Source organism: Amia ocellicauda, chromosome 8 (genome assembly GCF_036373705.1).
Source record: "Amia ocellicauda isolate fAmiCal2 chromosome 8, fAmiCal2.hap1, whole genome shotgun sequence".
NCBI lineage: Eukaryota > Metazoa > Chordata > Actinopteri > Amiiformes > Amiidae > Amia > Amia ocellicauda.
Window position 1 is genome coordinate 36,813,862 of NC_089857.1, and position 25,704 is coordinate 36,839,565.

The following is a 25,704-nucleotide window of genomic DNA, read 5'->3' on the forward strand; positions in this document are numbered from 1 at the left end:
CCAAGACGTTAGCAGCAGATCCTTTAAGTCCTGTAAGTTGTGAGGTGGGGCCTCCATGGATCGGACTTGTTTGTCCAGCACATCCCACAGATGCTCGATTGGATTGAGATCTGGGGAATTTGGAGGCCAAGTCAACACCTTGAACTCGTGATTCATCAGACCAGGCCACCTTCTTCCATTGCTCCGTGGTCCAGTTCTGATGCTCACGTGCCCATTGTAGGTGCTTTCGGCAGTGGACAGGGGTCAGCATGGGCACCCTGACTGGTCTGCGGCTACGCAGCCCCATACGCAACAAACTGCGATGCACTGTCTGCGATGATACCTTTCTATCAGAACCAGCATGAACTTTTTCAGCAATTTGAGCTACAGTAGCTCGTCTGTTGGATCGGACCACACGGGCCCGCCTTCGCTCCCCACGTGCATCAATGAGCCTTGGCCGCCCATGACCCTGTCGCCGGTTCACCGCTTTTCTTTCCTTGGACCACTTTTGATAGGTACTGACCACTGCAGACCGGGAACACCCCACAAGAGCTGCAGTTTTGGAGATGCTCTGACCCAGTCGTCTAGCCATCACAATTTGGCCCTTGTCAAAGTCGCTCAGATCCTTACGCTGCCCATTTTTCCTGCTTCTAACACATCAACTTTGAGGACAAAATGTTCACTTGCTGCCTAATATATCCCACTCACTGACAGATGCCATGATAACAAGATTATCAGTGTTATTCACTTCACCTGTCAGTGCTCATAATGTTATGGCTGATCGGTGTAAATACACATTTTACATTAATTATACTTTAATGCACATTTTAAGAGTGGATTTCTTTAAAGGGGCAAACAACTCAGCCATTGCATCTCTAGAGTAACGAAAAATAACTATTTTGTACAGATGCAAGTCAACACAAAAGATATCACTATGACCTTGCCAACAATTGTGTAGGCATTCATTTAGTTTTTATGTCCTCATTATAGACAATAATGTTGCAAAATAAATGTACTTTTTTTATTACAGATCTCTCTTATATAATTGATTTGGAAGGGAAAACGTTATGCTCACGTACGATAACCGACTTTCCACAATCAATCAGAAACCCATTTCCTTGAATGATAATGCAAGGTCAATTCGTTAACTACCCCTTAACACTGGGAGGCAGATCAGAGACTGTAGTTTCTCCTTTCACGAACAGAAACCATCGAGTTTAAACGAGCAGCGTTGAGCGCCGAGATCACGGACGGCGGTGGATCTGTCACAGCTCAGTGCGGGAAGGCAAACATGTCGACTCGCATTCCTCCACAAGGGTACTCGACCTGCTTGAATTGAAACCACCAGCCTTCCCGCGGCAGCAGCCAATGGTGTTGTACTACTATCTTCTCTGGCAATTGTTTCCAGGGCAGTGACATTTCCAGCAACCCCCCCCACACACACACCTCCCCGTCCTCCATGCGGCCTCTCCTTTCTCCCCCCAGCCCGGCCGTCTGTTAGTGTGAGCGAGCAGCCCCGGCGTGACGTCACTGCCCGGGGTTTCCACGCTCGGTCTCGGCACAGTGTGTGAGCTCGACGGCGTCATGGCGGAGGCCGGCAGAGAGAGGACCCGCAACTGAGCTGCCTGCACCCAGCAATCTCTCTTTAAACAACACCGCGTTTCCAATCCGGCACGAAAGACTGCGAAAGCAAGGTAGTCGGAGCAGGGGGGGGGAGAAAAAAAAACTAATCTAGTTTGGCTTTGCAAAAGCCTGATTTCCCACCGAGACGAAACTGCTCCCAACAGCTCATCACTGGACCTGGCAAAGAAAATAAAATTGTTACACAAAAAAGGACCCCAAGAAGTCGGACGGAGAGAGAGGCAGGCAGGCGGCTCTGGAGGTACAGAAGCGAAGCGGGACGCAGACGGGGTTAGGGCAGTAACAGCCGGTGTGTAACAGGGTAACACGACCATCACGGAGGGGGATGATTACTCAACACGACTACAAGACAGGGCAGAGAGAATCGATCTCCGTAGAGAAGTGTACATGTATGAGGGATAGGAAGGGATCAAAGCCTCGGCTGAAACGGCCATAAAACGGATTATGCTGCATAAATAGACAGCGAAAATACGCGCCGTTTGGAGATCTTATGTGGATGTTTTTGTTTTATCCGTGGAAACCTGAGGAAACGGTTATATTTTAAAAATTTGATAAAAATGTGGGGAATTGACCAAACTTTTTATTTCGATTCATCTCGCAAAAGTAAGTTTATTATTCCTCCTACTACTATTAATAATACCGGGCGAATACTATTATTTGTACCGAGGGCAGATCGATTGGTTTTCCCACCAAGCCGACAGCGTGGTCGGGCTTTTTCTTGGCTTTGCTGCGCAGCTCCTGCTCTCCCCGGAGCGGAGGGGAGCAGCGGGCTGCCGGGAGGCGGCGGGCAGAGGCGCTCCAGTGGGGATCTTTGTTCAGGAGAGTCCGCCTGCAACTCCAGCACGCTGCAGGCCTCGCATCGGGGCCTTTGCGGTCTAAAAAGGCTGTATTATATTATTTAAGATCGAGATGGAGGTTAGCTCGGGCCTCAATCGCTCACACATTTCGCTTACTTCTGGTCGTGTATGGTCTAGATGCATATCCTGAATGTTTTACTTTGAGATGGACGAGATAGTCGGCTTCGTTGACGTTTCGTACATGTGTGGTTTTCGAGGGTCAAGTTATCCGGTGTTTATTTGTGGTCAATAAACACAGCAAAAGTGTTGATGCAAAAGCAATCCCTTGCTGTAGTGGACCGGGGAGAGCGGGTTGCGTGCGAATCCCGGGTCAGGGAGCCATGCTGGATTTGAAGGAAATAATGAAACTGTGTGGACAAAGAAATGGGAAATGTTCTTGTTGTTGTTGATGTTGTCTGGAAATGTCACTAGAAACAACGATGAAAGCTACAAGGCAGGCGACAGTAAAACGACATCTTTAACAACATTGTTTATACATAAAACAATCAGGGTCTGTTTTGCAAAGTGATGCAAGTTACAAGATTCTCGTTGAACTTTAAGGTGTTAAGAAGATTAATCTTATATTAAATACCAAGTGCTAACCGTAAGATTTTAGTAAAGCCCTATATATATATATATATATATATATATATATATATATATAATGAAATCACTTCTACTTTTAGCTACCTCCAGGTTTTGAATTAAGGGATTGCAATAATCTCTTATTTGATATAAAATCCCAAAGGGGTGGTGATATAAAACAATAATTGAACGTTTATACACATTATCTATACATAGGCAAGGTAGACACAGTGCTGGTCTGAGATCTGAGAGAGGTGTTGAGTCCAAAGTCAAATTCCCAAAGGCCTCCCAGTCACTCATCCTAAACTTTGTGAATGGGTGTGCTCCACAATCAGAGACTCACAGGTTCTGTTTAATTAAATACACAGCAGAGAAATCCCCCATAACACAGATGAATAACTAATTAAAATGTATACAACTGTTTATAGGGCATCTGAAACCACTGAAGATTTTTGAATGAAGAAGCAGCAGCCTGTCTAAAGCAGTTGGGACTATTCACAAAATTTCATTCTCCTGCTTCGGACGAAGACAAAATTAAATCAAAGTTGTTTTAGACTTGGAAATGGATGGACGCAGCGACGAGGAAAGTGTGAGCAACAGTAGTGGCGAATCAAGGTAAAATTACTTTTTATATTGCACCCTTTTGACAAGTGAGACAGTGCTGACCCATAGAAACCAAGGTCTTTACACCTCAGTTAGATGTCCTGACTCAAACACTTCTTTGCCTTTTGAAAATCCACACTAACGCACACTAAAGAATGAAGAACAACTTTGTTACTGACCTATGTGCTCATAAGTTTGTGGTATGTGACACTGAGTGATTTTTCCATTTACATATGTAGATATTATTGGTATGTTGTCTTAACTGTATCCTCACCCTTGATGTATTTATTGGCAAAACCAATACCTTTTTCCAATCTGTTTGTGTATGTACACAGTTTTTTCATTTTACATTAACACAATCGCAAGTTTTCATACTATGGAGGCAGAGAATTTACATCCAACTTAAAATTAAGAATTGTATTGAAAATAAGTTAATATGCCTTATTCATTGTAGCTGCTACTTTTGTATATTGGTCTAAATCATAGAGAGGAAACAGGCTTAGTGAATGAACACCCTGCACACACACACTTTATAGCTAAACAAGCATCCTTTAAGGCAAAAGTATGTTTCAGGGATATTTATCAATTTAATTTTAGCCCAAGTGATGAATGAGTTAATTGGATAAATTAATCATGACATGTGACCATTTCAATACAACAGATTACAGAAGGGCATCATAAAGTACAGGTCTAGGTTGTTTAACAGTGGCGTATTTTACTTGTTTTTACATTTCTTCTTCCATTTTAATATGTAACGTGCATTCCAACTCTGATCGAAGTTCAGTCCATTGATGCAGTGCAGGCAAAAGGGTTTTGTTTAGGTTTCACACATGGCCATTTTATTAATGGAAAAAGTTTCACTTTTAAAAGTTTAGTGAAACTAGATTTTTTGTAACCTCTGCACTTTAGTTCATACCAAGAAATCCTGTCACCACCTACTAGTACTGTAAGAATTCCACAAATACTTTTTTAAAGGTACCTTAAAATGAAAGTATTCAAATTCTGTATATTGGTCATTATACATGTATATCTATGTTAGTATCATGTATGTGACACTTTATGTAATTTATTTTGATGATTTCTTGTTCTATAGATTGATTTTTCAGACAAAATGTGCCAAACAAACTTGATTCCTTAATGTTAGAAAAGCCTTTGTTAATGTACTTATCTGCTACCCAGTACACAAAACATGTTGTAGTACATTTGTTGTTTAAAAGTTACTTGTAACAGATGTAATTTCTCGAATTGTTATGCAATGTTCTTATGTAATTATCTATCCAAATAAAGATATCCAGAAGTGCAGTTACCCGATCTAAGACCCATAATGATGTTTTCATAGGAGCCGCTTCTTGCTAAAGAAGAGTTTAGAAGAGTTTTAACTTTGGTGTCTTAGTTGCTGTTCTACAGTTTAATAGCTCGGTTGTTTGTTAGGTGGTGAAATTTATTAAAGTTATTTTAGTTTGAAGCCTTTTGTGAAGTTTGTGAAGTCAGCTTCAGTCCACATAAATTGTTGAAACTGCATAATAATAGTAGCCTCATGTCTTTGTTCTGTATTGTTTAATGTGACTTAGAGCTAACAATTGGCACTTGAGGCATGATCACTGGTGCTAGACTTTGCAAAGCTTTTGCTTGTGTACAGAGACTGAAAGATCTACTGGTATTACCTAATTTACAGTTACGTGATCTGTATAGCCCACTTTTATCTCCCATAGAAAGTAAGAACTGTGTTACTGTCTGTCTGAATTTATTAATAGGGCACAGTATACAAAGTTTCCTTGTTCTGAGAATCCATGAGTTACATTTTTGTACATGTGCAAAGTGATATGACGGTAGCCAAATTTTGTAATATCATAACTGAAGGATGCTGTAATATTAATTTTGCAGGCTGAGCAGAGAGGTATTATGCACAGTACTTTGTTGCTGAAAGTTTGAAAAACATGCCTCTCTCAGCTTCACTGGACTGGTTTTGCATAGAACAAAAATGTGGAAGGGAAGGTGCTTGGAATACCACTACATTTCATTTAACCTGTTTTTTTTCTCTGTTCGTACTCCCAGGGGCAGACAGCAATAACATAATCAAAACCTACATTAATTCTTACAAAATAAATCACAAATGGAGAAATAATGAGGAGTGTTTCCAAATCTTTAAATGCTTAAAGGCATTTGGTTTCTGATTGACACCACAGGTTACATACTTTGATAAGGCTGTATTATTAATCCTGGCCATCTGTTAGATTATAATGCACCCTACTATATGGGCCTTGGATCTGATGAAGCTATAATAGGCTACCAAAGTTATACACTTAACACTGTGGTGAGCAGTGTGACAAACCTCTAACAGCATAGAGGCCAAATACACTTGACGGTATTTCTTAGAACGTAGCTGAGGTTTATTTAGATTTTACCTTCATCAATTATCTTGTTTTGACACATTATTTTATAATGTATCAGTAGTTAATAACTACTAATTCAGCAGTGTTTCTCGCAGGACTTTTTAAGTACAAAAACATGGCTATACTGTGCTTTTATTATGATTATTTTATGGAAGACATTCATTGCAAGTTAGTGGTGGCCTAGGTCTCTTAATACATGTAAGCATTTTCAGCACAGGATTGAATTTTTGGTGAAGAAGCACAGTGTTCATATTTGTGAATAGACTCTAACCAGCTTGTCATCTTTCACACTAGCTGTATGCTCAATGAGTACAAGGCAGCAAAGGGACCCTGTGTATATATCTCCCTAACATTTGACCTATGCAGTCCACACACATCTTGCCCTCTCATACTTTGGGTCTAAAGTAAATTTGCCTCTCCACTTTGACATAGATTGCAGTTTGATCCCCTTTTACATGACTTGTACTGTAAAACATAGTTAGATCCCCTACACATCTTTTTAGTGTGGTTTTTTTTTTTTTTTTTTTTTTTAAGCTGTTCCAGCAAGCTGTCGTCCCAAAGGCTTCTTAGTCTTGTTTGCAGTGGTGCAGTAAATGCTCTCAATTTCTTTTTAGCAATTCTGATGAGGAGTCTGGGTCAGGCTCGGGCTCTGGATCCGGATCCGGCTCCAGCTCTGGTAGCAGCAGCAACGGCAGCAGCAGCCAATCGGGGAGCAGTGACTCAGGCAGCGGCTCGGATTCTGGAAGCCAATCGGAGTCGGAGTCAGAGGAATCCAAGCAGAAGAACCAGCAGGAAAACAAAACTGCAAAAATCGATGGAGCAGAGGTGAGGCATAGTCCACGGGTTTATGTAATGTGAAACAATATAATGCATATTCCAGTTTGGTTGTATGTCTCATCATGCATGTGGTCATCAGGCAATGATTCACTGTTGCATGTTCAGATATCATGTAGTTAGGGCCCTGTGATTTGGGTATATACTTGTTTAATATGACACCCTGTAAAACTTGCATGTATAAGTAGCAGTATTCATATAGAATATGAAAAGTGTTAGTCTGCCATGGAAAAGGGTGCTAATTTGTCTTTGCTCTCTTCCACTTCCATTAACTCACCAAGTTCTGGAAGTCCAATCCAAGTATTTTGGCTGTGCAGCAATCAGCCATGCTCAGGAAACAGCAGCTTCAGCAGCAGCAACAACAGGAGCAGCAGAGCTCGTCAAACAGTGGCTCCGATGAGGTAAAACGAAACCATAATGTATGGTGTGTATATATTTGTTGAATGTTTAAAATATGTATTTAAGAAACTTCAGAAAACAATATTGTCATACATGACTGACTGTGTATGCACTACAGGACATCATTATATTTCCAGCACCCTAATTACTCCTTGTGAGATAGTGTCAGTATGTATCTCAATATTCATGAGAAGCATCTCCTTTATTTTCCACTGAAGTTATCTAGAACTTGGTAATTTGTGTTATCTGAGCATGTGCAGGAGGAATTGTGCTTGAGCCCTGGCAAGACCACCTTGACGTTCAAGAGAAAAACTTATTCAGATACATTTATATTCCCTCAGAAGATGTTCTTTGCAAGGACTGTACTGATAATGGAGTGCATTGTTGAAAATATATCTTGGGATTAATGTAATTTGTTTTAAAGGTCTTGTTTTCTTAAATGAAGTTTGTATTACCTTACACATTGGTCAGTTAAATGTTTAAATTAATATCTTTAATAGTTTTTTTTTTTTTTTTTTCCCTTTCTGTTTCCTTCCTGTGACAGGATTCATCTAGCACTGATGATTCGGATGACGACTCTTCAAGTCAGACCAAGAGGAAAAAAAAGCGTAAAGAGTAAGTTGAATCTTTGAGGCACCAAATGGCTTTTTGGAAAGAAAAAATCAGTCACAAACTGGACATACTGATGCATCGGATGCTTATATATAGATATACAGATATATAGATAGATATAGATATGGACAATGTTTTTGACTGTCTTTGACAAACAGGACAGAATTACTCTAAATGTCTCCTTCCAAACTAGGAAGAGGGTAAAATCTAAACAATGCAGCTGTATTTCAAATTGTCATTACTATAGCTATTAAGGATTAACTGCAATATTCTGAAGTGCTTTCAAGTTGCATCTATCAAGTTTTTTTTTAATAAGAAATAACATTCTACAGTTTGTAATTATATCACTTTACAAATTATATAACTTTGCAAATCTGAAATGGTAAAAGGTTCATTCAAATGTCCTAGCAGTCATTCTTTATTCTTTGGAGACCCATTAAACGCTCAGCTGTTAATAGAAAGCAAAATCATATAAATGCACCTTTGCAAAACGCACAGTAACGGTTTACAGTAAGGTAAGTTTGTACCTAATTATGATGCATTTGTGCCCTAGTAGATGCTCATACATATTCATATCAGGTTTACTGTTTGCTTAGCACCAATTTGAGGGTGTTACAGTGTCGGGTCATGATGAAGTGCTTTTCAGTTGGTGCAGTACTGAATGTTCCATCTTCATTATAACTGGTATTGTTTAAGTCTTTGCTCTTCCCTGTATTAAAATTAATAGAACTTTTTTCTTTAAATATAGTTAACTGTGAATGATAAAACTGGTAAATAAGTTTAAAGAGGATTTTTTTATTTTTTTTGTCACAGCAGACAGTGTTTTTTTGCATGTGATTTTTAAAAACGTTTAAAACGTTGATTTTGTTTTTAGTGCAGACTGGCAAATGTCTGGCTCTGTGTCTGGTTCCAGGTCAGGCTCTGGGTCTGGATCGGGTTCCGGTTCAGATTCTGGATCTGACTCCTCAGAAGGAAGGGAAAACAGTGAAGAAAGCGTGTCCGACTACGAGCCCAATCACAAAGTCAAGAGCAGGAAGCCTCCCAACAGGTACGAGCACTACAGTTCAGTGGCTTGAAAAACCTGGTTTTCAGACCACTGCTTTCACTAGTTTTCTGACTCCTGCTGTTACAAGTTAACTTTTTACGTTCTTCTCTCTCTCTCTCTCTATCTCTCTCTCTCTCTCTCTCTCTCTCTCCCCTCTCTTCTTATTTGACATTTAAACCCGTGTGTGATTGATAGCAGGCAACTTGTTTAACCCCAGTATTTATCTTGTGAATGTTCTAGAACTATTGCAAGGAATGGTAAAAAGGGCAAAGCTCCGAAAAAGAAGCCAGCAGGCTCTTCCTCAGAAGATGACGACGATTATGACAAGAAGGGGCCTCGACGGCAAGCTACTGTGAATGTGAGCTATAAGGAAGATGATGAAATGAAGACCGATTCAGATGATCTAGTTGAAGTTTGTGGGGAAGATGTCCCACAGCCTGAAGAAGATGAATTTGAAACGCTGGAGAGAGTGATGGAAATGCGAATAGGGAGGAGGGGAGGTAAATTCAAACAATCCGCCTACATTCTTGTTTCTGTTTGTTACTGTTCAAACCAGCATGGCATGTAATAGTTTTATTTGCTTAACACAGTGTATTAAACCAGCATGTCTGATAAAGAAAAAGCAAACAATTGGTCATGGTCTATCAAATCAATTAGGACTGTGACAGTAAATAATACAAATAAGTGCATGTACCCAGTCTTATCTAGGTGGCTCCATATTGTTTGGTTATTGAATTAAGTAAATACCAAATTAGTTTTAATTAGGTGCACTATTAATACATGCAATATGAATGCTAATTACATACTCACAAAATCCTTTGCTTGCTTTAAAGCTACTGGTGCGACTACAACTGTATATGCAGTGGAAGCAGATGGGGATCCCAATGCGAACTTCAACCCAAACAAGGAGGTTGGGGACCAGCAGTATTTAATAAAGTGGAAAGGATGGTCTCACATTCACAACACCTGGGAGACAGAGGAAACCCTCAAGCAGCAGAATGTGAAAGGCATGAAAAAACTGGACAACTTCAAGAAAAAGGAACAGGAGAAGAGGCGATGGTATGAAACTTGCATACATAACCCCTTTTCTACCACTTCACAGAAATTATCAATATTGTCATGATATACATGTCTGTGTGCTTGGGGATCGCATATGTACAGCAGTTTACAAGTCTTTCCACAGATTCTCAATAGGATTCAAGTCTGAGCCACTCAAGGACATTCAGTTTTTTTTTGTTCTTTAGCCACTCCGCTGTAGCTTTTGTGTAGCTCCGAAGTAAGGTGTTTTTTTTTTTGTTTTTTTTTTTCTTTATTCAGAAATCATGAGAATCACTTACTGCACAAAGGCCATTCAACTCATTGTGACTTGTTAAGATCATTATTTTCACCTGAATTAATTGTGTTTTGCCACACCAAAGGTTTTGAATACTTATGATATGGAAAAGTCATGATTACATATGAATTCTCCATTTACTTTTTTGTTGTCGTTGCTTTGAATGTGTCCTGTAGGTTGTGTATAACATTAATTCCTACATCAGTGTCATGACTGCAAGCTTTAAAGCAGCAAAATGTGAAAACTGAGAGGATCTGATTAGTTTTGCAAGGCACTGTATATATGAAGGTATATATGTATGTGTGTTTATATAATATATATAATCTGTGTGTGTGTATATATATATATGCGCACATTCATATATACGTGTATGTATTTAGTTAGATGGTGTTATGAATTAAGTTGTTTAAGAAATAGACACTTAGACCTGGAATAAAACAAATTTAAAAGCACAATAGCTGAGGGTAATAGATGGGACCGTAAGGAAGAGTCCCCTCTCAAACAAAAAGTTGGCATTAAGTTTCAGGATTTGTGATTTGTGTCAGTGTTATGATTTCACACAAGATGTAGTCTTGTTTGTAAGAGTATAGCTGAACATAGATGGTATTTATTTTTTAAAGTAGTTATTTGATCTGCTTAAATGTGTCACTCTGTTTTCCTTCCCTATTCATTTATTTAATACTTATGTTTCAGGATAAAAGCCTCATCTCCTGAAGATGTGGAATATTACAATTGTCAACAGGAGCTAATGGATGATCTGCATTCACAATATCAAATAGTGGAAAGAATAATCGGTGAGTACCACTTATCCTATTTATTTATTTTGATTTTCACCCACTCCCCCCACCAGCCAGTAAGGAAGATAGCGTTTTAATGGGTAGTAAGCTCTCACAAACTGCAGGGGTTATGTTCTTGAAAACCTGTGGTTGCAAACCGTGATTTGTGAATAATTAAGTTTATGGGAAGTAGGGTGTAGGTTCTTCATGGCCGCAGTTACTTATCAAAGCCTAAAGTTGCACTTTCTTTGACTAAACACACATTCAAATTACATAAAAATGCAAATACTTTAACATATCGGCAAATGTAACATGAAAAGGGACAATGGTTTAAACTAAAATATTACTGCAAAATCTCTATTGTGCCATGTTTAAACAGAGCAATGAGACAGCATACACTATGACCAGTACACAAGACAAAGCGAGAGACGATACTGGTAGGGGGAGATGCTGCCAAGTTGGAAGCGCAGAAGAATACACAAGATGGCGTGAATGCCTATGTTCCTGTGTCCATGTATACACATATATGTCAGCACAACCGTGTAGACATAATTCCATGGTTGGCAAATACAGTCATCCCTCACAAACTGCGTATCTGGTTTAGTTTCACTGGTGGTCAGAATTATTCAGTCATCCTCATTTGTACAATGATTGCATTTCTCTATTTGTAAGTCAAATGGTTTATTTGCACATCTCGGGCCAAATAGGCAGAACCAAATTCTGGAGAACATTTAAATCTGTAATTTAAAATTAATTTATGATAAACTATGTTGAACTCTGATAACTTTATATACGTCTGTGTGTGTTGTAAATGCAATGTGTTCCTTTTGGCAGCTCACTCTAATCAGAAATCAGCGGCCGGTTATCCAGACTACTTGTGCAAGTGGCAAGGTCTTTCATACTCTGAGTGCAGCTGGGAGGACGGGGCCCTACTCTCCAGGAAATTTCAAAAGTGCATAGATGACTATATGAGCCGAAACCAATCCAAGAACATTCCCTCCAGAGACTGTAAGGTAATGTGGCTAACAATTGAAATATAAGGGTCTTTATATGTGTAGAGAGAGCTTACTGTGATTCTAAACTGGACTTGGGTCATCTTATCCAGGTGATGGAACGGTTTGCATTCCACCGTCAAAATATAACCCAGCTTGAGGCACCGGCTTCAAAATGCTACACTACTGTTTACATGTTCTCAGAGCTTCACCTTTGGATGCTTTCCATTCAGTTATATTTACACTGTCAGCTTGATTTGAACCCTGGGTTTACACTGCCATTCATTTCAACCACTTCAGAGCACTCACATTTACTATACTTCCAAGCGTATTAAGGCTTTGTTCGATGTATACCTTTCTGATTTCCTCGACAGGTGTTAAAGCAGAGGCCCAGATTCGTCCCTATGAAGAAGCAGCCCACCTACATCGGCGGGGATGGGTTAGAGCTCAGAGATTACCAGCTGGACAGCTTGAACTGGATGGCACATTCCTGGTGCAAGTAAGCTGGAGACAGTTTCTAAAACTGAGTGTTCATTTTGACTGATTTTGATATTCAAATTCTCGTATTTTATATTGCTGTTATTGTCCTGTTCTATTGATTGTTTACTAAATCTAACTTTCTTCCCAGGGGAAACAGCTGCATCCTTGCTGATGAAATGGGTCTGGGAAAAACCATCCAAACGATCTCTTTTCTCAACTATATGTTTAATGAACATCAACTCTACGGCCCATTCTTGTTGGTGGTGCCTCTTTCGACTCTGACTTCGTGGCAAAGAGAGATTCAGTTGTGGGCTCCTCAGATGAACATTGTGGTTTACTTGGGCGACATCAGCAGCAGAAGTATGGTACGTCCTTGAGGTTTTTTTTTCTTTTTTTTTGGGGGTAGCAAATGTACAAACCAAGACATCTTACTTTTAAAGCATGCGTTACATTTTCTCACAGTCCTACAAGTACTCTGGTTTAAGTATGATAAATTCTTCTATTACAATTGAGTCTGGTGCTCTCTACATGATTTAAAAAGTGATTTTATTCATGATTACTTTTGTTTATTCAGATGTAAATTGCATTGTTCATATTTTCCTATAGATCAGAACACATGAGTGGATGCATCCTCAAAATAAACGACTGAAGTTTAACATCTTGCTGACAACATATGAAATTTTGCTCAAAGATAAGGTATGTTTTTGATTGGTCAATGCTTGAATCTGTGGCTTCCAATTTCATGAAATGAACAGTCCAAACTTTCAATATAAATTTTAAAAAGGTTAAGCATTTGTTTTGTCAAGTAATTAACTTCTCGGGGTCCTCCTGTAAAGCTTCATCCTCACTATACCAATGTCTCTCTTCATTCCAGCACAGCTCTCATTGTTATTTGTACTAAATATACTGCACAGCCTCTTTCCAGCTGTTTGATAGTTTTGTACTTGCATGTTTATGCTTATGCTAGAAGGTGTATGCTTTTATTTTATCCCAGTCATTCCTGGGCAATGTGAACTGGGCCTTCATTGGAGTTGATGAAGCTCATCGCTTGAAGAATGACGATTCGCTACTTTACAAAACCCTGATTGAGTTCAAGTCCAACCACCGGCTTCTCATCACTGGCACCCCCCTGCAGAATTCCCTGAAGGAGCTGTGGTCACTGCTGCACTTCATCATGCCAGAAAAGTAGGTGAAACCAAGGCAGCCCTGCGAAGCTTATTGTTTTCAGAGGAGCCCACTTGCGTTGTAGTGACTGGAATGATTGATCACGTTATGCAAACCTGGAATAGATCAATCCTTGGCAAAAGTGTCCCTCCATTCAAGAGAGAATTTGTCGTTAGATTCAGATTTTTCTTGCACACCAGTGCTGCTTTTATATTTTCAGACTCTCTATGTAGCTGGCATCTTTCATGGTTTGTTTCACTTTGCAAAGCATTCATATTAGACCCCTTTTGAAAAGCATTATTAGTCCAAGTGTCTTTGTAATTGGCATCTGTGAAAGATCTGTAGCAGTTTGTTCATCGTTAACGTATTTGACATTTGATGTAGGAGAATTTAAGAAACAAATGTAAAGTGCCCATTTTAAAAATTCAGTTATTAAAACTACCTGTTTGACAGTTGCCTGAATTAGAATTTGCATTTCATTCTTTCTGATTTAAGTTTGATACTGAAAATATTAATTCATGCATAGTAACTGATATTGAAACTCATACCGATCCCAGTGAATATCGGTAATGGGAGGTTTGGGTTAATATACAACTTTTTGGACAAGGGGGCCTTTTATTTTATTTCAGTCAAATGAAAGATGTTCTACTGAATCACACTGTGAACTCCTTATCAATAATGTGACAATCGTATGTTTTCTGTCTGTGCCTCTGTTATAGGTTTAATTCTTGGGAGGTGTTTGAGGAGGACCATGGGAAGGGCAGAGACTCCGGATACACAAGTCTCCACAAGGAGCTGGAGCCCTTTCTCCTGCGCCGCGTGAAGAAGGACGTAGAAAAGTCTCTTCCGGCGAAAGTGGAGCAGATCCTGCGGGTGGAAATGAGTGCCATCCAAAAGCAGTACTACAAGTAAGAGTTGCATCATTTATGTATTTAAAATGGTGAAACATCAGCCGTTTTTGTGGATAAAGTGCTTTGAATTTTGTAGGAAGCATATAGATGTGGTTTTAAGATAGTCGTAGTTTGTTCCTGTAGTCAAATATTTAATTGTTTTGTAGCACATATCTAGTGAAACTACAAACTCGTATCATAAGGTTGGTTCTTGTCGTCATGTCGAATCTGCTACATTATCAGTTTGAATTACTTGTCATTAAATAAAATCACATTGAACTGCGTTTTAAATGTCCAAATGTACTCCCTTAAACAGGTGGATATTAACCAGGAATTACAAGGCCCTCAGCAAAGGCACAAAGGGCAGTACCTCAGGGTTTCTCAATATCATGATGGAGTTGAAAAAGTGTTGTAATCATTGCTACCTCATTAAGCCACCAGAGGATAATGAGTTCTATAACAGACAAGAGGCCTTACAGGTAAGAGATCAGAGCTTTTTCATCAGCTCAAAATAATGTATTGTCCTTTATAATATTATTTTTGTACTCCTCTATAATCAGTCATGATAGGAAATAGACCAAACATTAAGGGGAAATTAGATCCCTTTTTTTGTCTACTGAAAAGCCATATTAAAGTGTTTACACATTATGCACATTTTCAAAAGACCTTTTATGTTTGATATTGCCAATGATACTCGCATTCCCAATCAACTTTTACTGGTCATTCCTTCATTCAGACTTCGATTGTGTGACAATGTTAAGCCACAGTGGTAACCAATCTCAGTTTATCATGTTTTTTTGCCACATGTCATTTAGTATCTCAAAGATTTGCTGGTAATTTCAAAACTCTCTCCTTTCTATCATGTAGCATCTGATTCGTAGTAGTGGTAAGCTGATCCTCCTGGACAAGCTCCTCTTACGCTTGAAAGAACGCGGGCACCGGGTGCTGATCTTCTCTCAGATGGTGCGAATGCTGGACATTCTGGCCGAATACTTGAAGAGCCGCCAGTTCCTGTTTCAGGTAAGATCCCAAGAGTCTTCTATTTGCCAAGAAAGAAATGTCTGTTTTTAAATGGGCAAGTTGCTTGAAATATATCCTCTTGAGTGCTAGCCTGCTCACAGAACTTCTTATTTTTCTCTTCAGAGGCTGGATGGATCTATTAAAGGAGAAATGAGAAAGCAAGCACTGGATCATTTCAATGCAGAAGGCTCAGATGTAAGTGCTATTCCAGAGCGGTTTCTTAAGCGTGTTTAACACTCCTGTATTTCACAATGTTTTGGATGGTCTAGCAGTTCTCCCTTGACATTTCTCTTAGTCTCTGGTGTATGAATTGCACAGTAGCAATCTGCTCTGTCATCCAATTAGGACTTCTGCTTCCTACTGTCGACAAGAGCCGGTGGTCTGGGAATAAACCTGGCCTCTGCGGACACGGTGGTGATTTTTGATTCAGACTGGAATCCTCAAAACGACTTGCAGGCCCAGGCCAGAGCTCACAGGATTGGGCAAAAGAAACAGGTGACATTTCTATTTTTATGTGTAAATATAAGATACACAAATGCTGCAACAATTGAGCATTGTTATACATAACATTTGCATATCTAGTTCAAACTTGTGAAAAGTGACTTAAAAGTGATTGTGACCTCATATTTTTGTTCTTGTTTTTAGGTAAACATCTACCGGCTAGTGACAAAGGGTTCGGTGGAAGAGGAAATTATCGAAAGGGCGAAGAAGAAGATGGTTCTGGATCATCTGGTCATCCAGAGAATGGACACCACAGGAAAAACTGTCCTCCACACAGGATCTGCTCCTTCAAGGTACCTGCTGCCTCCATCGTTTACACATCTGAAACTACCAGGATTTTTTTTTTTATTACGCATCAGACATGGACTAGTACTTTTCTTCTAAGTATTTTTTTTTATGTATATATTGAAATAAGAAACCATTTGTGTCAACCTTCAGCACAGTTTGCTCTGCTTTTTTTCTCTGAAGATCATGCAGCTGACTTATGATTTATGTTCTTGCATTTGTAAATGTGTGTGATTTAAAAATGTACATATTCTTTTAGTTCTACTCCTTTCAATAAGGAAGAGCTCTCTGCAATCCTGAAGTTTGGAGCTGAGGAGCTTTTCAAAGAGCAGGAAGGAGAGGAGCTGGAGCCCCAGGTTAGTCACATTCATGTTCTTCTCATTTGTTTCCAAACAGTTGTGTAATGTGTTTGGAGACAGTCCCCTTACTTGTGCTTGTCTGTGTGCAGGAGATGGACATCGACGAGATCCTGAAGCGAGCGGAGACTCGGGAGAATGATCCGGGCCCAGCCACTGTAGGGGAGGAGCTGCTCTCTCAGTTCAAGGTGCTGACCATTGGCATGCTGTTGTGTATGCTTCATTTGTCTTTAAGCAAAAGGCCAAACAGGGAGGGCATCGTAACAATGTCAGTTTATCGCTCTGTCAGTTCACTTTAGGTTTGCATAGAAACCTTGTTGCATTCTCTTTACTTGTTTTCATAGAAGTGACTTTCCTAAGTAGTAAAAACTATTTTTGGTTTAATTTAAAGAACCTGATTAAACCATCTGTTACACAGTACAGATCCCTGCTGTCATAAATTTGTGAATCTGAGGTTAGCACAAATTTAGATTTTTTTTTTTTGTCTTGTCAATACGGATTAATTCACATAAGGTTTTCAAAAACGTGAAGCAGCATTTCAATCCAAGGTCTTAATGCACAACATGTTTTTCTGGTTCAAAGAAAGCCAGTCAGTATATAGTATATGAAATAGTCAGTATAATTTGTGTAAAAGTTTGTTTTTAAACACCTCTCATGTTTGACACAGCACAGGAGACCGACCCTTTGTGACTGGTTTTAAATGTTAAGTGTCTTCAACGGAGCACAAAGACTTTTTTTTTGTTTCTTTGGCTGACTCTTGATGAATCTTGCAGGTGGCAAACTTCTCCACGATGGAAGACGAGGAGATGGACCTCGACGCTGACCGCAATCGCAGGAACTGGGATGACATTATTCCCGAGGAGCAGCGCAGGAGGATGGAGGAAGAGGAACGGCAGAAGGAGTTGGAAGAAATTTACCTGCTGCCTAGAATGAGAAATTGTGCCAAACAGGTGAGGCATTTCATTTCCTAAAGTAGCTTGAACAAGGAATCCTGTTATTTAAAATCTGTTGGCAGTGGATACGGCTAGTCAAAACCATAAATCTTTTTCTATCATAATCGTTATTGTTTATGTCAAATATGCACTAAAATGGACAACTTAGTCATTATATCACTAAATCTTCAAAAATAGAAAGACCATTTAGCTTAATTTGTTTGGTAATGGAACAAATGGCTTTTGTTTTGGCACAGATAAGCTTTAATGGGAACGAGGGCCGGCGCAGCAGGAACAGAAGGTACTCTGGGTCAGACAGCGACTCCGTCTCAGATCGGAAGCGTCCTAAAAAACGAGGACGGCCTCGAACCATTCCACGGGAAAACATCAAGGGTTTCAGTGATGCCGAAATACGGAGGTAAGATTAAACCAGCTGTTGTAATTTCCTCTGAAAATGTTCATTAATGGTTGAACTCTTGAGGTTAGTTTTTTCCATCCTATTTCTTCCGTTTTTATTGCGATCGAGTTCTGCTGTACTGTAAGTGTATTAATTTATTTCTGATCTAGGTTCATCAAGAGCTATAAGAAGTTCGGTGGACCACTTGAAAGGCTTGATGCAATTGCCCGGGATGCAGAACTGGTGGATAAATCTGAATATGACCTCAAAAGACTGGCAGAGACCGTGCACAACGGCTGCATAAAGGCCTTGAGAGAGAGCTCCTCAGGCCCAGAGAAGACTGGAGGTAACTCTCGCTGGCTGAGAACTTGTTAATTCTGCACCACTGGGCGTGGTCCAAAGTGTGCGCAACCGTTCACACACACACGCACACACACACAGTGAAAATCTGTGTGCTTAAAACTAACCTGAATGTTTTTCGTTGAGCAGGAGGCAGACGGGGTAAAGTGAAGGGACCCACCTTCCGCATCTCAGGGGTTCAGGTTAATGCCAAGTTGGTCATATCTCACGAGGAGGAACTCGAGCCGCTGCACAAGTCCATTCCTGCTGATGCCGAAGACAGGAAAAGGTGCGTTAGGATTATTATTCATATTTCCCACTGTAAGAGGGTTAAATTAGTATAGTTTATGTTCATGTCATATTACTGATCATGTCTGAAAAGAAACCCATGCATATGTTTATATGGTCTGTTTTGACACAGATTTATAAACTGGTTTGAGGCCTATGTATATACTGCAGATATAGGAACAGGATTTTATATTGAATTTTTTTTATAAAAACCGCTTATGAGTTAGAATAGTGATAGAAATCGATATTTAGATCATGACATTAAAATGTATGATTGGGCTGTTTTCTTTTTCCCCATTAATTTTGTCTTACTTGATTAATTTCCTACAGTGTTCTTTGTGATCAATTGACCATTAATCTATTCACCCAAAAAGTCTCACTAACAATTTGTGACACTGATTGAGAGAGTGTGAATTGGCATGATGGAAAGACCTCGTCCAGTAATGAAGCAGTTTTCAAAGCTTATTAATTGTTGACGGACACCCAAGCTTTTCAGTACTAGCTACCAAAACCATGAATGATGCCCAGCTTTATTTTATTTTATTTTATTTCCCTGCAGTACAGTATACCGTTAAGCCATTACTTTGCAGCTGTAGACCTGGGAGTCCACAGATTATCCAAGTAGACTTCTGTTCAGTTCCTGAAGCTCACCGAGAATCCATTCTGCTTCTCTACAGATATTCCATCCCCTGTCATTCAAAAGCAGCTCATTTTGATGTCGACTGGGGTAAAGATGATGACTCCAACTTGCTCATAGGAATATACGAGTATGGCTATGGCAGCTGGGAAATGATCAAAATGGACCCGGATCTCAATTTAACACACAAGGTAGGCAATTTATTATTCTTTTGCAACTCTTTTCTCTGCTCTCTAATTTCCATGTGTTGCTGTGGAAGAGTATATTGTTTAACATGTAAGGCAATGCAACATGCTTGCAGAAAAGCTTGAATTCTTTGGCCCACAATCTTGCAACTATGGTTAAATGGCTGTTTGACAGTGATGTGCAGATCACAAATTCTTTATTAGTGTTAGAATGTGGCACCAACAGCATCAACTTCTGGAGAGCAAGATTTTCTGTATGTTCTGCTTTTTCAATCTATAAATAAGCTAACTATTCCAGTTTTATTTTCCCCTTCACGATTCTGTACTTACAGCTTTTACCAGATGATCCTGATAAGAAACCACAGGCTAAACAGTTACAAACAAGAGCTGACTACCTCATTAAATTACTGAGCAAGGATTTGGCCAAGAAGGAGGCCCAGAGACTAGCGGGGACGGTAAGAAACCACTTGTACAGTGTTATCAGTTCATTATTATTAAAACAGGTGCATCTTATGACACATTTGACACCAAGACAAAGAAAAGGTATTTCATCATTGTGCTTTCAACTACATAAAATCGCTTCTTGCTACAGGCCAATTCTCGGAAAAGGAAGCCAAGAAGCAAGAAAAACAAAGTTGTGAAGCCAGTGAAGGTTGAAGAGGTAGTGAAAAGTGACTCCTCCTCTCCTCCATCAGAAAAAAGTGCAGAGGAAGAGGATGAAGAGGAGGAGGAAAAGGTAAAATACTACTAATTGAGGTTTTGAAGCTTCTGAATTTCAGAGCTGGATCATTTTGTGAAACCACATTTAATTGTCTGAGGATATGTGAATGTGACAACTATTTTGGGGAACTACAAGTTTTTTTTTTTTTTTTTTTTTTCTTTCCTCATTGTAGATGTCTAAAGTTGTATATGTATAATTTGGTGCTTTGAGGTACTTTAACACTTCTGTATTAATGTTTCAGCTTTAAATGTACTACACAAAAGTGCAATGTATAGGTAATGAAAGTAGCTAGAGAATAATATATCAAGGTAATGTTAGAGGCCTAGTGCACTTAACACTTAAGTCCATTAGTTTGATTACATAAAATAACGTGTTTATTTTCTCTTGTAGGAGGAGGTTCCCCCAGTAAAGCCTGCCAGTAGAAGGGTGAAAGTTGAAAGACCAACCAAGGAAAGTGAAGATGAACCCGAGCCAGAGGTGGTCATTAAAACTGAACCAGAAGAAAAGAAAGAAATAAAAGAAAAGGAAATCAAGAAAGAGATTAAAAAGGAGAAGAAAGAGGAAATTCGAGATCCGAGAGAGAAAAAGGAATTGAAGGAGAAGAAAGAACTGAAACCCTTGGAGCCTGTCCACAGAAAGGAAGACATCAAAGAAGAAAAGGTGTGTATTACCTGGGTCTGAATTCTTTATAGAATGGATTTGCATACTTTAACTCTTTTGAGATCTTGTTACTAATAATGTTGCGCAAAGATCTGATGAAAGATTGTCTTTAGGTACCTGAAGTCAAAGTTGAGAATAAGGAGAAGGTGAAGAAGCCTGCTGAAACACCCATCCACATTACTGCCAGTGCCGATCCGGTGCCCATCTCTGACGAGTCGGAGGAGTTGGATCAGAAGACCTTCAGTGTGGTGAGTTCAAAGATGAAGGCTTGACTGGAACGGATTATCCCATCTTTTGAATCTTAATTCATGACTGCAGCTGTGTTTTCTTATGGATATAGCTGAAAGATGAAAAACAATCCTTTTTATTTGCCAAGTCTGTTTCAAAGGAATTGTCTTTTTTTCTAAAACTTTGGGAGAAGTAGAAATATAGAAACCCTTTTGTGTTGGCAAGTAGGCCTAGACTTTATTACTTGTACATTGCTCAAGCTTTTAGTAATGCCAAAAATGTGTGTATGTATGTCATTGTTAACTGGCCCAATGTGATTGAGAAGCAGAGCAGAACCAATACACAAATCATAGCCTGGGTTCTGTGCAGTGTGGTCCATTTCAGCTCTGTAAGAACTTTTCAAGAACAGTGAGTAATCCAGGTTTACAGTATTAAATGAAGTTAAAGGGATCCCATCTAAATCAAACCTGACCATAAAATGTGTGACCGGTAAAGAACACTACAAAGCCTTTGGAGGTGGAAAGGAAGACTGAGTTTGTATTGCTTTTTCCTTCCTAGTGTAAAGAAAGGATGCGGCCAGTGAAGGCTGCTCTGAAACAGCTGGATCGGCCGGAGAAAGGCCTGTCAGAGCGGGAGCAGCTGGAGCACACGCGCCAGTGCCTCATCAAGATCGGAGACCACATCACTGAGTGTCTGAAGGAGTACACTAACCCGGAGCAGATTAAACAGTGGAGGAAGTAAGCAGCCCGGCGTGGTTCATTTAAGGCCCTTGCCTCTCTTGCCTCTCAACATTTGGCACCACTTTCTTGTTGGACTTTGACACGTTTCCTCCCACTAGGTTTACTGCTTTTGGAAATTGATATATTAGATATTTGACTATGAAGGGTTAATGTCATCCATTTACCTTATACTTTACGAAGCATTGCAAGAATCGTATCAAAGCTATTATGGCATATCAGGAAGTACGTCAGACCAATAAAATCAGGATGCTTTGTCCACAGACTCGCTTATATTTAGTTTCATCAAGCAGTCAGGCTGCAGGCATAAAGACTATTTAAAAGTATGACCTTGTACTGCAATGATAGCAGGAGACGACAGGATTGAAGAGTGCAACGTTTAAATTGTCTGGGAGAGAGTGTGTTCTGCTGTCTGTATTCTCCTAGAGTGCCCTCTGGTGGTGGTTTAAAAACTCCAAGCACTGTTGACCGATGCAATTTCCTAGACAGCACTAATGTTTGATCTGACCGTACAAACCGTTACTTTGATGCTGGATACAAATATTTAAACTGATCTGTTTTATCATGGTCAGTCCTACTTGCAATATGTATAAAATATGCATTTAGGCCAATATTTCCTTCTTTTCTCTTCCAGAAATCTGTGGATATTTGTTTCAAAATTTACAGAATTTGATGCCAGAAAACTACATAAACTGTATAAGCATGCCATTAAGAAAAGACAGGAGAGTGCTCAGGTATGTGCATCTGCTGCTATTAATATTCATAATAATGAATGTGGTATGCCATAATGTATTACTACTCAATAGTATTGGCAAGTTCAGTTTCCCTCTTCTCAGAATAGTTGTTCCACTAAGTTTCAGGAAAGCTTTAAAGTATGTATCATTTGATGCTTGCAATCGTTACCTCTTCTGTTGTATGAATGGTAGAAAAGTGCTGCTTCGATTTGCCTCATTTTGTATTTTGTATTTTTTATTTTAGGCAACTGACCAGAACATTAGCACTGTAAATGCACATGGCTTAAAGCATTCAGGTATGTGATTTGAGTGTGTATATATCTTTTTTAAATCTTCATTTCCAAGTTTCAGTAATTATACCTTTTAAGAAAATCTGTATTTTAAGAACCAGATTTATGGTATTAACACCTTTACTTACTGATAAAAATGAGCTTTTCATAACTTGGTTATGAGTTGTATAGTATTTAGTATCAAACTTAAGCCTTATTCTGTGTGACTGTCTGCTCTCCAACTTTGCCTGTGAAGGTAATGTTTAAGTTCATAAATGAAGAGGGTCTTTCAGAGATTGTCTTAAAGCATTGTATCAATATCCTTTTTCTCTCCTCTCATGCCCCTCCCCTGGTCTTCAGATGTAGAAAGGGTGAAGGATAATTCTCACCATGATGACAGTAGCCGGGACAGCTATACTTCAGAGAGGCATCACTCCGCACATTACCACGAGCACCATAAGGACCGCCATCCGGGAGACTCGTACAGGAAGAGTGATTCTTCGAGGAAGAGACCCTATCCTGCATTCAGCAATGGCAAGGACCACCGGGACAGGGATCACTACAGGCAAGAAAACAGGTGAGCGCTTCTGCTTACAGATGAGCTGTGCGGTGTTTCAGTGCTGCATCTCCCATGAGCTCAGGTCTGCTGTATATGGAAATATTTATGCATGACACGTTCTTGTGAACCTTTCTATTTTCACCTTTTTGCGAGGAGAAATGTTCGCGGATGGTGCACAGGAAAATAACATTAAAATATTCAGTGCTCATGGATGCTATGTGCCAGTGCCTTATTCCATACCGGCTAACCCTGAGGTTATGCTGCCATGGTCAGTCCACACATTTGTATCAGTTGTCTTTATTTAAAACAAATAAAAATACAACTTTGCTGTATCTTTCTGTATTCCTCACAGATACTACAGCGACAGCAAGCACAGAAAAGTGGATGATCACAGGAGAGCGGATCGAGATCACAGGTTAGAAGGCGGCATTAAAGAAAGATCTCACTCTGAGCACCGCTCCCATTCAGACCACAGATCCCATTCAGACCACAGGTCCAGCTCTGAATATGGGCACCACAAATCCTCTCGTGAATATAGGTACCACTCGGACTGGCAGATGGACCACAGAGCTTCGGGGAGTGTTCCAAGATCTCCTCGGGACCAGAGGTCTCCATACGACTCGAGGTCTCCTCTTGGACACAGGTCTCCATTTGAGTACTCGTCTGACCACAAAAGTACTCCAGAGCAAATCTGGTGTAGTCGCAAGACATAACACAAGCTGAGATGTCATATCTGGACTTCTATTAGCCATAGAAACAGTTGAACACAATAAATGCCTTATGTGACTTGTGAAAGCTGTATGGACAGTGTAATTTAAATGGGAGGTTTGGTGTCTTTCCAGGTTGCAAGGTGTAATATCCCATTAAAAGTAAAACAAATATTTTTATATTTAAGGTTAATGCTGCACTATGCCGCTAAAGGTGTGGCATTTTTTTTAAAAGATAGACGTCGTTTACTTCTAGCAGACCTGAACGCTGCCCATCCCCAAAAGACTGGATCATGGTATTGATTTTCACTTTTTTTGTGGTCCTTGGTTTATTTAAAAACTGTTTAACAATAAAGAACATAATATATCTGTTTCTGAGCGTTAATCTTGCCTATGTAAGGAATAAAGGGTTTTCTAAATAACCTGAAGGACTTCGGCTCACCTTCCAAAGTAACTTGTTTACAGCGTAAATAGTGACCACCTTGCTGTTTTTTTTATTTTTGTTTTGTTAGGTTTATTTTTTTGCATCATGCTTGAATATTTAATTTCTGTACCTTCCACTGTAAAATAACCTGGATTGTTATTTTTGTGATCAATTTAAAATGCCTTTTTTTAAATAAATGTACTACTGTAAATTATTGTATAAAAAAAAAAAACTTAATTGAATGGGCTTTTTCCTCTCAGGCTTTTTATTTTTATTTTTTGTTATCCCCTACGGTTTTTGTTTTTGACTGTTTCCCTTTCCCCACCAACTCAGGCCTTCTTGTCAGTCATATACATTTATCATTTTCTTAATTGATGCTAGTCTCAATGAATCACTGTTCAGAATGTAACACTGGGGAAAGGAAAATGTATTCCATTATATGTATTCTTCTAGTGATCCCTTTCTTCTGTTAGATCTGTGTTTATTTACTTTTACTTTTTTTACTTTATTTACAGTTGTTTTTTATTTTATATTGTCACTTTTTTTGTGAAGATGTAGATTTTGGACATTTTAAATTCCAGCTTGTGATTCAACACGGAGGAAATGGTCAGTGACACAGGGGCGTCCCAGGTAGATCTCGGAATAAACTAGCTGAACTGGTTATTGTAAGTCCCATTTGTTTGTTTTTATGGTTAGTTTTTTTGTTTTCCAGTTTCATTTGGTTTTGAATTTCTTTTCAAATCTAGGCAATAATATCAAATTTTCTATGCAGCCAAATGTATTTCTGATCAAGCATCTAGGCAAAATGAAAGATACTGTTACAGTGCACATTGTTGTATATAGATTCCTTCTATATATATATTAAATTTACACAAAAAATGCATGGGTTTTTATTTTATATACAATGGTGGTATTGTTTATAAAGTCACTAAACCCAATTTCTGTATTCCATTTTAATCTTTAAGTTGTGTGATAATGAACATTGGTGTTTTGTACAAGTCACAGTATTTAGGTTTTGTAATTGTTAAAGTATATATATCCCGTTGGTGATGGGAAAACAATTTACACTGCTTGTAGACCAGACCAGGATTGAATCTCTAATCTGCCTCAAACACCTGTAAGATGTATTGAACCACTGTAACAAATCTCAGGGAATTAAGTAT

At 39.2% G+C, this 25,704-nt stretch overlaps 1 protein-coding gene across 5 annotated transcripts; it reads left to right on the top strand.

Annotated features, from left to right (window-relative positions):
• Positions 1 to 1,491: 1,491 nt before the first annotated feature.
• Positions 1,492 to 25,202, top strand: chd1 (chromodomain helicase DNA binding protein 1). 5 transcript variants are annotated; one of them, XM_066711274.1, is made up of 36 exons: positions 1,492 to 1,673; positions 3,470 to 3,656; positions 6,652 to 6,862; positions 7,153 to 7,272; positions 7,815 to 7,885; positions 8,757 to 8,930; positions 9,168 to 9,427; positions 9,761 to 9,986; positions 10,954 to 11,054; positions 11,871 to 12,049; positions 12,403 to 12,527; positions 12,657 to 12,873; positions 13,115 to 13,204; positions 13,503 to 13,693; positions 14,392 to 14,580; positions 14,879 to 15,041; positions 15,430 to 15,582; positions 15,706 to 15,777; positions 15,928 to 16,077; positions 16,228 to 16,376; positions 16,628 to 16,724; positions 16,817 to 16,912; positions 17,498 to 17,674; positions 17,914 to 18,074; positions 18,224 to 18,399; positions 18,543 to 18,681; positions 19,358 to 19,508; positions 19,835 to 19,957; positions 20,095 to 20,238; positions 20,614 to 20,883; positions 20,997 to 21,131; positions 21,670 to 21,848; positions 22,483 to 22,582; positions 22,827 to 22,878; positions 23,212 to 23,428; positions 23,763 to 25,202. In XM_066711274.1, the coding sequence occupies exons 2-36, from the start codon at positions 3,604 to 3,606 to the stop codon at positions 24,121 to 24,123; spliced, it is 5,472 nt and encodes a 1,823-aa protein (XP_066567371.1). In that variant the 5' UTR covers positions 1,492 to 1,673; positions 3,470 to 3,603; the 3' UTR covers positions 24,124 to 25,202. The 5 variants fall into 5 exon arrangements, with proteins under 5 accessions (XP_066567371.1, XP_066567375.1, XP_066567372.1 ...); XM_066711278.1 differs by having other exon boundaries at positions 8,796 to 8,930; XM_066711275.1 differs by lacking the exon at positions 1,492 to 1,673 and adding an exon at positions 1,680 to 1,861.
• Positions 25,203 to 25,704: the final 502 nt, after the last annotated feature.